The sequence below is a fragment of the Danio rerio genome, chromosome 22 (genome assembly GCF_052040795.2).
Source record: "Danio rerio strain M-AB ecotype USA chromosome 22, GRCz13ab, whole genome shotgun sequence".
Classification (NCBI taxonomy): Eukaryota; Metazoa; Chordata; class Actinopteri; order Cypriniformes; family Danionidae; genus Danio; species Danio rerio.
The window spans coordinates 39,950,001-39,962,451 of record NC_141042.1 but is presented as its reverse complement, the minus strand read 5'-3'; the positions used below and the strand labels follow the sequence as shown (position 1 = coordinate 39,962,451).

General features: G+C 39.0%; 1 protein-coding gene across 3 annotated transcripts in view; it reads right to left on the bottom strand.

The window, feature by feature from the left end:
- Nucleotides 1-2,492: 2,492 nt before the first annotated feature.
- The window catches only part of mccc1 (methylcrotonyl-CoA carboxylase subunit), a 25,064-nt gene continuing 15,105 nt past the window's right edge, over nucleotides 2,493-12,451 (bottom strand). For all 3 annotated transcript variants that reach the window (XM_087303246.1, XM_087303247.1, NM_001044915.2), the window contains 9 exon segments: nucleotides 11,149-11,332; nucleotides 8,856-8,965; nucleotides 7,848-8,064; nucleotides 7,281-7,367; nucleotides 6,687-6,736; nucleotides 5,461-5,598; nucleotides 3,430-3,537; nucleotides 3,094-3,165; nucleotides 2,493-3,015 (listed from right to left, as the gene is read on the bottom strand). In XM_087303246.1, coding sequence (XP_087159372.1) covers nucleotides 2,890-3,015; nucleotides 3,094-3,165; nucleotides 3,430-3,537; nucleotides 5,461-5,598; nucleotides 6,687-6,736; nucleotides 7,281-7,367; nucleotides 7,848-8,064; nucleotides 8,856-8,965; nucleotides 11,149-11,332 — 1,092 coding nt within the window. In that variant the 3' untranslated portion in view covers nucleotides 2,493-2,889.

Below are 12,451 nucleotides of genomic sequence, written 5' to 3'. Positions count from 1 at the left end.
ACCTCCTTCATTTTCTTCAAATCCTGATGTCAGTATAGTTTCTTCACATGCTGAAGTCACAGTTATTAACAAATGTCTGATTTTGATGCTGATTTTTAGTGTTTTGTAATCATAAATCTAACCGAGGAGACATTGACAACAATTTCCCCATACTTAAAAATGAAAAAATACTCAAATGTTGTGCCCTGGTGTCTCTAAAACCTTACTTTCAGCATTCAACCCAAAGTTCATTTAATTAACCGTTTTGATGTTTCACGTACTGACAACAATGTTATTAAAATGATGCCGATCACAGAGATATTTGTATAAATCTGCATGCCTGACCATTAGTTGGCGCTGTCGCTTCTTTATTTACAATAATTTAAACACTTGCAATGTCAAAACAATGATATACAATCATAAATGCCCAACCCTGTTGCTGGAGATCTACCTTCCTCCAGAGTTCAGCTGCAACCTCGATCAAACTCATCAGTCTTTAATTACCAAGAGCTCCTTCAGATTCAGCTTAGTTGTGTTGATAAAGAGTTCAACACAAACTGGTAAGGCTTTTATTTGCATGTGTGACATTAGAGTGTATGGAGTGTGTGGTGTTTGTTTCATTTGACAGATATTTGACACTGATATATTGTAGATGAGCACTAGATGGCGCAACAGCTTCATGGAGACATGATCTTCACCCTGCTGGACATCAGGAGTGTGTATAATCTCAGTAGGATACACAGGGGGAGATGTGGAAGGTTGTTTTTGTAATCCCTACAGGACACTATGAGTATTCAGTCTTCCCATATGGACTTGTCAACACCTCCTCTACTCCAAGCACACATTATTGAGGTGTTCGGGGAGTTCATCCACTGCTTTTCTACTGATTGATGACATCCTGATCTACTCCTGAAACAAGGCTGAATATTGCAGCATTCTTGACTATGTTTTGACTTTATTCATGACATTTATTAATCTTTAACTGTTTTAAGTATAAATTTATTGTGACTTTATTATTCTGGAACTGTTGTTTCAACTTTATAATCTGTATTTTTCCTCAGAGTTTTGACTAATTATTCTTAAATTATTTTGTTTAAACTTTATCATTCTCTAACTATTTCAACTTTATACTCAGATTATTCTGTTTTGACTTAATTCTTGAAATGTTTTGACTATTATTTTTGAAATATGTGGAATCAACAATATTCTCACGCCCTATTCACACGTAGCGTCAGCGTTTCCCATTCACTTTGAATGGGTGCCATCAGGCGTTGCCGAACTGCATTGTGGATCCATCGGTGCTGCTTCAGAGGCGTTGCTCGCTGCAAAAGTGAGAAGGGTATAAACGGAGGTCAGAGCCAGCTCCAAGTGGGCTGTGCAAACCTTATTTAGTCGTATTAAGAGTTCAATATTGTTCTTTATGAATGTGTACACGTACACCTAACCCTAAACCCAACTTCACAGTAACCTGTTGTGTTTTATGAACGTCTACACCTAAACCCAATCTCACAGTAACCTGTTGTGTTTTATGAACGTCTACACCTAAACCCAATCTCACAGTAACCTGATAAACCCAACCTACATGTGGTTTTAGTCCCTCCCACTTGGAAGTCAACAAACCTACTTGCAGTGTAATCCCTCCCACTTGCAGGTCTCCGGGCTGCAGCAATACCTACTTGGCAGAAGTTGGGACTAGCTCAACTTTTCAAGTGCCGACGGAAGCGTCAGCCAATCAGATCGCTGTATTCAAGTACACCAGCTAGACAGTGGCCTATTGCTGACTGAATTTCATTGGCTGATGCTGCTATGACGATTGTGGTAGCCCCAACTTCAGACACGCCTTCAGTCAAGCGTTGACGCTGAAGCCCCGTTTGAATGGGGCATCAGATATATTTCATTATTATTTTTGACTATTATTTGACTATACATTTCAACATTAGATACTGCTTGCCTAAATGTTTTGTTATTATTACTATCAAAATTATTTGTTTTGACTTTATTATTCTTAAATAATTTCATTTCGACTTTATTCTGAAATTATATTGTTTTCTATTTATTCTCAGATCTGTTTGTTTTCGACTTTATTGTTCTCTTATTATTTTGTCTACTATTCTTGTAATGTTTTGACTCATTCTTAAATTATTATTATTTTATTATTATTATTAAAATGAAAACTTTATTCTTAAATTATTTAGTTTCACCTTTATTATTCTCAATTATTTTTTTCCAATATTTTTATTCCCAAATAATATTGCTTCCACTTTTCTTTAAATCTCAGATATGGCTATCGTGACCTCTTTATTATTCTCTAAATGTGTCGACTTTGTTATAGTCTAAATGTTCTGTTTTGTCTACTAATCTCCAATTATTGATTATTTTATATCAAAATTGATTTAGCTTTAATTTTTGTTCTTGCAATGAGTTGAATATATTATTCTCATAATGTTTTGTTGCATGTTTATTCTCTACAAAATACTTTGCTTCAGTTTTAATAAAAAAATAAACACAAGAAATAGAAAAAAACTCTTTAATGATTGAGTGTAAATGGTTACAGATAATTTTCAAACCAACATCAAGGCACGTTGTCCACCACAAATCAGTGTGTTAACCAACGCTTATTATCGGTAATATATAAGGGATATCCAACAACACCAGAGAGCAGGTTTTGTACATATATGTGTGGTTATTTTTGTGTTCATCCACCAAAAAATGGTATAAAATAATGACTAAAACACTAAACTATCAGGGACTGAAATCCACACAAAGCAAGCTACAGGTGACTCCAAATGCTTTTACATAATCAAGACGGTTTTAAGTTCGCTTCTTAAATATCTCAAGCTCCAAAGTAAAGTGTAGTGCTTCACAGATTTCAATGAGGATCAATCTAAGTGTATTTTTCATGGCGTGTCTTTACTCTTCTCCAGCGGCCTCCTCTTCCTCCTGCATCTCCACCAAAGCTGCATGTCTGCTGGCCTGCGAGCCCTCCTTGAAGAACACCTTCTTGATGACGCCGGCTTTGGGTGCACGGATGGTGTGCTGCGCAGAGAGAGAAAGACCCGTCAGCTGTGATGCAGACTATCAAGTGCACTTACTGAGAAAGAGACGGAGCCTCACCTCCATTTTCATGGCAATCATCACCATTAATGGATCTCCTTTCTGGACCGAGTCTCCAGCCTTGACTAACACCTACAGACAGGTTCGCAATTCAGTGACAGACACAAAAAGTATTGTCACAAAAAGTTTGATGCCGTTCAGAAGCTACAGAAGATGCTTAAATGTTTCCCAGGAAACACAGCAGGCTCTGTAAAACACCTACCAGGCTCTTAACCTTGATTTCTTTTATTTTGGTAATAAAAAGAGCATTTAGTGTATTCTGAAAGGTTTAATAAACGTTAGATTTTCACTGTATGTGTCACAACTGTGTTTTCATGCTAACTACTGTGTAAATACCTTTTCAATAGTGCCGGTCATGGGTGCAACAGCGCCACCCTGTGCACTGGAGCCACTGACACCTGCCAGAAACTTGGGCACTGGGACGTCCACTTGAGCACTTCCTTCCTGAGGGACAACAATAATACAGTCATTGACTCCCTGAAGACTGGATATAAATGATTCAGAGAGACGGATCGACAGTAATTACAGCTTTAAGTCTTTTTGAATATGATGCCACAAGCTTGGCACAACTGTCTTTAGGAATTTAGGCCCTTTCCTCTTTGCAGGACCTCTCAAGCTCTGTCAGGTTGGATGGGAAGCGACGGTGTACGGACATTCTCAGATCTCTCCAGAGATGTTCAATCAAATTTAGGTCTGGGCTCTGACTTGGCCACTCAAGGACATTCACCGAGTTGTTGTGAAGCCACTCTATTGATGTTTTGGCGGTGTGCTTTGGGTCATTGCCCTGCTGGAAGATGAACCGTCGCCCCGGTCTGAGCTCAAGAGCACTCTGAAGCAGGTCTTCATTCAGGATGTCTCTTTACATTGCTGCATTCATCTTTCCCTCTATCCTGACTAGTCTTCCAGTTCCTCCTGCTGAAAAACATCCCCACAGCATGATGCTGCCACCACCGTGCTTCACTGTAGGGATGCTATTAGCCTGGTGATGAGCGCTGCCTGCTTTTCTCAAAATGTAACGCCTGGAATTCACTCCAAAGAGTTCAGTTTGAGTCTCATCAGAGCAGAGAGTTTAGTTTCTGATGGTCTGAGAGTCCTCCTTTTGGCAAATTCCAGGCGGGGAGTGTCTTCCGTCTGGCCACTCTACCATACAGGCCTGATTGGTGGATGGCTGCACAGATGGTTGTCCTTCTGTAAGGTTCTCCTCTCTACACAGTAGAACGCTGGAGATCAGACAGAGTGACCATCGGGTTATTGATCACCTCCCTGACTAAGGCTCTTCTCCCCCGATCACTCAGCTTAGATGGCCGGCCAGCTCTAGGAAGAGTCCTGGTGGTTCTAAACATCTTCCACTTACGGATGATGGAGGCAGCTGTGCTCATTGGAACTTTCAGAGCAGCAGAAACGTTTCTGTCACGTTCCCCAACCTTGAGCATCAAGACAATCCTGTCTCGGAGGTCTACAGACAATTCCTTTGTCTTCATGCTTGGTTTGTGCTTTGACATGCACTGTCAACCCTGGGCCCTTATATAGACAGGTGAATGCCTTTTCAAATCAGCTGAATTGAGCACAGGTGACTGTAATGAAGCTGAAACATCTCAAGGATGATCAGAGGAAACTTGGGCTCAATTTAGAGCTTTACACCAGAGGCTTTGAATACTGATGTACATCTAATTTTTCAGGTTTTTATTTTTAATAAACTTGCAACAATTTCAAAACCTTTTTTCACATTGTCATTATGGTGGATTGTGTGAAGAATTAAGCAAATAAATGAATTTAACCCATTTTGAAATAAGGCTGTAACATAAACAAATGTGGAAAAAGTGAAGCACTATTAATACTTTCCGGATACACTGTAGATTGAAATGGGGGACAACAGTAAATCATTGTATGAAGGCTGTAATGTTTAAATAATTTCCCATTAAAAATGCGTGAAGGTCATGTGAACATCAGAAAGAACGCAGCAACTCATTTCTCACAGGGCGCTTTCTGTGTTCACGCGGTCTCCAGATTTCGTTCTTCCGAGGTGACCTGGCAAGACCGGTGTTCACAAGAAGACAGATCCGTTCTCTGTGTTCTTGGAATTGAGAAACAGCCAGGTCTTAATTAAACACTCCTGATTCAGATCTTAAGCTCAGTAGCAGAGACTGAAAGACCTGTAATGGGTGTGACAAACAACGAAGACATGCAGTGCTGGTGATCCTCCAGGAACGTGGTTGAGAAACAAAGTAAGTCTTTTAAAGTGTCTCCAGATACAAAAATTGGTATGATAAAAGAAACAGGTTCAAAATAATGTGTTTTACATTTATGAAGGTGTTACAATGCTGTAAATTCAGCACAGCTTCTCCTTTCAGTAAAAGTGAAACTCACCATAGAAAAGAGGTGTACGGTGTTGTCCAGGATGACCAGTTTGGGTCGGGACAGAACTCCATTGACGGAGCAGCACAGGTACGTCACGTCGCCCTCCAGCTGCAGCTCTCCTGATACAGCAAACACCTGACCGCCAGTCTAACACACATCAAACATATATATATATATCAGAATTATTAGCCCTCTTGTATATTTAGCTTTTCTAAATTTCTGTTTAACAGAGAGAAGATTTTTACCCATTTCTAATCATAATAGTTTTAATAACTCATCTCTAATAACTGATTTATTTTATCTTTGTTATGATGACAGGGAATTATTAGGCTAGATATTTTTCAAAATACTTCTATACAGCTTAAGTGACATTTAAAGGCTTAATTAGGGTAATTAGATTAACTAAGCAGGTCATTGTATAACAGTGGTTTGTTCTGTTGACAATCCAAAATAAATATAGCTTAAGGGGGCTACGTATCAGAAGACGTCTGGGTAAACCTAGAGCACAGTGAATGGGAGAATTACAACAAATACTTTTTTTACAACCCTGTTTGCTCAAATAATAAAAGAAAAACTCCACGATGATGTTATAAAGACTTTTAGAAAAAGGAAAAAAGTTGTGTGAGACGGATGATGACAGCCAGAGGAGAGAATAACCTCAAATTTACTCTCAGCCCCATAGACGCTACATTAGAAATACCTCACACAAGCGGTAATTTGTTTTTTTTGTAATTTGACGGAAAGATGACATACTACATATGAAAATGCATATAAATGTTCATGCGATATTTTAAAAATAAAAAACATTAAAAACTTTCAAGGATTTAAGATTATGATGACCGTTTAACGTGTCATGACAGTCTTGTGAAAAGGGTCATTTGACCTTAAAATGGTGTTTAAAAAATTAAAAACTGCTTTTATTCTAGCAGAAATAAAACAAATAAGACTTTCTCAAGAAGAAAAAATATTATCAGACATACTTAAAAAAAACCTTGCTCTGTTAAACATCATTTGGGAAATATAAAAAAAAAAAAACAATAATAAAATATATATATATATATATATATATATATATATATATATATATATATATATATATATATATATATATATATATATATATTCAGATGAGGGGAAATAACTCTGACTTCCAACTAAATATATTTAGTTCAAAACAGTCCTTGAGCTTCTATAGATATTCATACATCATCTTTCAGTTCACTAATATATTTCACCTCCATACTGTATGTGCCGTCAGGGTTGTAGGTAATTGATACCGCCACTTCTGCAAAATAAATCACAAATTAGCTGAATATCATCCGGGTGAATATAATTTTTCAATTATACACATACTCTCTCTCTCTCTCTCTCTCTCTCTCTCTCTCACTCACTCACTCACTCACTCACTCACTCACTCACTCACTCACTCACTCACTCACCTCACTCACCTCACTCACTCAACTCACTCACTCACTCACTCACTCACTCACTCACTCACTCACTCACTCACTCACTCACTCACTCACTCACTCACTTCAATTCAATTCAATTCAATTCAATAATTGCTTTATTGGCATGACAATTGTTACAAATGTATTGTCAAAGCAGTTATAAAGATTACATAAAAAGTAATATACATATATAATAAAACACACAGTAAATAGTAGTAGTAAAAAATATATATATATCACATTAATATTCAATATATTATATTATTATTCAACATTAATTATTCATGTAATGAGTGTGTGTGTTTCACTAACGCACAGAGCACCTTCAAAGTACATTGACAGAAGTGTGTGTGTGTTTATCAGAGCGTGAACACTTACTGTTGTCTCCGAGCTGCAGGCTCATGTTTCTGCACTGCAGGACGTTCAAACGTCTCCCGTTACTGGAGGCAAACGGAGAAAACACATCTGCAGAAGCAAACTTAAGTTAGCATCTCAAACTAGCTTCATGAGTCCAAACAATCAACTTTTTCGACTTGTTTCTAGTCAAAATATCTAAATATTCTTAAATCAGGAAGCATTTTTGTCTAGAAGTTGCTTCATGATTTGAGAATTTGCAGATATTTGAACTAGAAACAGGACAAAAACTCTTAGTGAGAAAAGCATAAGCACTATAATGCTGTCATAATCTAGCAATCAAAAATATGATTATAATGGAAGTCAATGGGGCAAAAACAGCCCAGAACATAACAAAAGGGTGGTCAATTTGAACAGTACCCAAAGGTTAAGAATATACCAAACAATTTAAGTAATTTTGTCTGTTTATTCTTAATTATTGTGAAATAAATTAGCAATAAATTATATTGATTTCAATCAAGTTGGACTTTAGCTCTTTATAAGAAAACGTTAGAGCACCCCTGCTTTACATCCATGTCAGCGCTCTCTCACCGCTGGTCTGCTCTCGGTATTTCTGCGTCTGCTGTTTTTCTCGGAGCAGCAGGCCGAGCGCCGCCTGACAGATCACCTCTCCTGACGGACTCTGAGCGGGTGGAAACAGTTGATCGTAGTGCTGCGGGATGAAGCTGGTGTGTACGTTCCCCGCCTCAAACTCCGGGTGTCCCGACAGACTCAGCAGGAAGTCGATGTTGGTGTTGAGACCCACAATCTGTCGGATACACAAATGACAACCAAATCTATAATCAACAGACACATTTTGTTGAGTACGTCTTGAAGCTGCAGGTTGCGCTTCACACATCTCTAAAACAAAAATTTCTCGCCTATGATTGGCAGACTCATCCAAAATAGTAGAAACGTGACCAAGTTACCACTATTCTGGGTTTTGCGGAGGAACAAATGCGGACTGATGGAAAAGGGTTGGGATATGGCACAGCCGTACTGCCTTGCATACAATATCAGCATATACAGTACATTCATTTTCCTTCAGCCTAGTCCCTTTATTGATCTGGGATCGCCACAGCGGAATGAACCGCCAACTATTCCGGCATATGTTTTATGTTGCGGATGCCCTTGCAGCCGCAACTCAGTACTGGGAAACACCGGTACACACTCATTCATACTCATACAATACAACAAATTTACTTTATTCAATTCCCCTATAGTGCATGTGTTTGGACTGTTGGGGAAACCAGATCACCTGGAGGAAACCCACGCCAACATGGGGAGAACATGCAAACTCCACACAGAAATGCCAACTGACCCAGCCGGGACTCAAACCAGCGATCTTCTTGCTGTGAGGCGACAGTGCTAACCTCTGAGCCACTCATATACACTACATTTGCCATTTAATTCAGTTTAACTTTCTAAAATAGATTCATTTAACAAAAACAACTAAAACTACAACTAAAATGTATAAGGAATATATAAAAGAATAGGCTAAAACATACAAACATGTTAACACAGACCAGAAACACGGCTTATAGATGACTGTGAGCTCACGTTGTATTGTCGCAGGCAGTATCTGAGCTTCTTCAGAGCGGCTGAACGATCTTCACCCCAAACTACCAGTTTAGCGATCATCGGGTCATAATGAGCGGACACTTCATCACCTTATAAATAAACAGCAGAAACACAACCAACAATAATCAATCACTTAAATCAAGAAAAAGATTCATTTAAAGAATGCATTAAAAGGCACCTATTATGCCCCTAATGCCCCTAGATCAGGGGTCACCAATCTCGTTCCCGGAGGTCCGATGCCCTGCAGGGTTTAGCTCCAACTTGCCTCAACACACCTGCCTGGATGTTTCAAGTATACCTAGTAAGAGCTTGATTAGCTTGATCAGGTGTGTTTGGTGTCCAGGAACAAGTTTGGTGACCCCTGTTCTAGAGTATGTGAAGTTTCAGCTTAAAATACCACACAAACAATGATTTATAACTCTTTGAAATCGACCATTTTAGACTTTGGTCCTAATGGCACGTTTCCACTGAGAGGTACGGTCTAGTACATTTTTATGGCCATTTCCACTGTTTCCACACCGTTTGACACCATCTTCTAGACGAGAAGTTTGGGCTTCGGGAGAGCCCACTTGTCCTGCGGGGACATTTGCAGCTGGATGCGTGATGGATGGATGGGAGAAGTGGCGCGTCATGTGCCTGACCGCTCTGTCCCTGGAGGATATTGAAGATTTCTATCTATTCAGAACTTTGATAACAGGGTTTCTGCTGATGGGCTTATGCGGGGCCCTGGGGTATTGACGATTGATGAAAGTGATCAGTCAGCTCAAAACCACACCAAGTTGGATTGAAATAGTGGAGAGCAGAGTTGTTACAAACCAGAATGTAGTCTTAGACCGCAAATTGGAAAACATCAGGGTGAAACTAGCGGCTATGCAACAAGATTTGACCAGACCTAGAGACCAGTGACGGACATTAAATAACTGTGAAATTGGCAGATATTGACCCAAATTTGAAAAACTTTTCTTTTCTTTCGGCTTCCCTGTGTTTTTTCTGCCAGACGACTTCTCCCGGATTGCATGATAACTACATGCACGTGATTATTGAAGTGCTTCTGACATCCGATTCTTTCGGAAACAGACAAACGTAAAACTGTCATGCAAAAAAGCGCAACCAAAAGATGAACAAACTCCCAGGTTTAACTATTATTATCATCACCTTTTGGACTATTATGAACTCAGAATGACAGAATTACTTTAACAAGAGGCTACATGTGCTGGTGGAGATTACAAACACAGATGAGAGGTTTGCTCTGACTGTGGGCTATATTTTGTGTTTTTTTTTAACCTAAATAAGGACTAAATGTCTGCTGTGTGTAGTTCTTCAGTAGTTGGCAACATATCGGAGACCGAAAGAGTCTGTATGTGTTCATATATGTTCATTTATTTATTTAATTTAATTGCAGATGTTACAGTAGACCATTTCACACTGTCATTGATCTGCAGTTATAATTAGATCCTGTTGATAGAAAGGTTAGTCATGAACATTCATACACAAGTATTTATGTGGATGAAGCATCTGTTTTGTGAGAATTGCTTACCATATGATATGTGAACGACCCGTACAGCTTTACTTAATTTCCTCGAGCGAGAATGACGTCGATTGAAACTACACTACTTGGTACACTTTTGGCAGTGGAAACACAAGCCTGATAAAGGTGACCCGTACCACTCAGTGGAAACAGACCATAACTGTGGTATTTTGGTGACTATCGCTTTAAATTCAAATGAGGTTGTGCTCTTTTTAAAACAGGGCGGAGCTACCTATGCCTGTGTGTCAGCATAGCAGTGTTAAAAAAGTGTGTCAGATTGCGTCTACAGTGTTCATTTGTGCTTCATCTGAAACTACACATTTATAATCCTCTCAGTCGCTGGCATTATCTTCAGCAACTCTAATGGCTAATGAACGGAAGCTTCTCACTTAGGGCTGTTTATGCTAATGAGGGAGAGATGGTCACTAGTGGGCGGGGCTTTCCCCCTCTGATGACACGTACAAAGGGAGAATGTCAATCAAAGTGTTTCTGCGGACTGATAAATTAATACTAATTAATACATGTTTACCATTAGATGCTGGATATATTTACACACTGCTGACACACAACTGTGGTTAAACCTCTTATAAAAGTGATTTTTGCATAATAGCTCCCCTTTAAAATACAAATAAATACATAAACCTGTTCTAAACCACCTGAAAGCTGTCTGTAATTGCTGTGCAGTTATCCTATTAATGTAGCTGAATGCAAATCTGAGCTGTGTTGTTTTTATCGGTGCATCACCTTCTCGGACCCCCGTCTCGATGCGAGTGTTCTGGTCTCCCGGTGGTGTGGACAGGTGTAGCAGAGGTCCTGCTCCGGGAAGAAAGTTGTTATTGGGGTCTTCTGCATAGATTCTGGCCTCAAACGAATGACCTCGCAGCTCGATCTGCTCCTGAGAGAGAGGAAGCTTCTCTCCTGCGGCCACCTGATCACAAAAACAGCACAACAATCACAAAAATGACTGCGATCCTGAGCTTGTGTGGGAGAAACCTGACCCTGGACCACAAAACAAGCCATATAGGTCACGTTTGAAACATTCTACAGGTGATCTGCTTTCTTTTTTCTTTACCAATCGACCCAAAGCCCTTAACAGCATCGTTTGGTATCTTAGAATCTGTTTAAAAGGCTGATGGTGTCGCCTTTGCAACTCCACTGGATAGGTGACTTTTTACATTTTGCATGTGCTCATTTAGCAGAAGCTTTTGTCTAAAGCGACTTACAATTGAGTAATTCAGTTGCTGTATCTCATTTTAGAGGCTGCATCCTCCAAAGGGTGCATTTGATTGGCGCTGCGGCATTGCAGTGTGACGAAGACGTTCTCATTTAAATAATAATATTAATAATTGAAGGTTCCTTCATATGCATCCTTCATTTAATAAAACTATTTATAATAATACAATTTATTTATTAGTATTTAATAAACAATACTATCTATATACTAAGGCGTTAGGACCCACACAGACCACAGGTTGGGCGCCCCCTGCTGGCCTCACTAACACCACTTCCGGCAGCAACATAGCTTTCCCATGTGGTCTCCCATCCAGGTACTGACCAGGTGCAGCCCTGCTTAGCTTCAGTGGGCGACCATGTGAGAGCTGCAGAGAGCTAGCTGCCAGTGAATACAAGCAGTGGATCCTTTACGGCCTCGAACATCCCAAAATTAATTGCGCGCTGATAATGGCAGGACATTTTTTTAAAAGAAAACTCCGGATTAAATGTATGCATTAGGTTTTATTGTACTTGAATATCTAAACACATGTTTAAAAACAAAAAGAGTATGGCATGTCTTACTATAGAGTGATTTTATAAACAGTTTACACTTTATGTGCACATGTATGGATCAAGGGAAATATATTTACAGATTTTGTAAACCTTACTTTGTATTTAGATCGCTTAAAATAAGTTTTAAAATCACTTCAAATTTTGACATTATTTGGCAACTCTTTCTCTTACATTTTAAAACAAAAAAATTATATATATATATATATACACACACACACACACACACACATATATATATACATATATATATATATATACACAT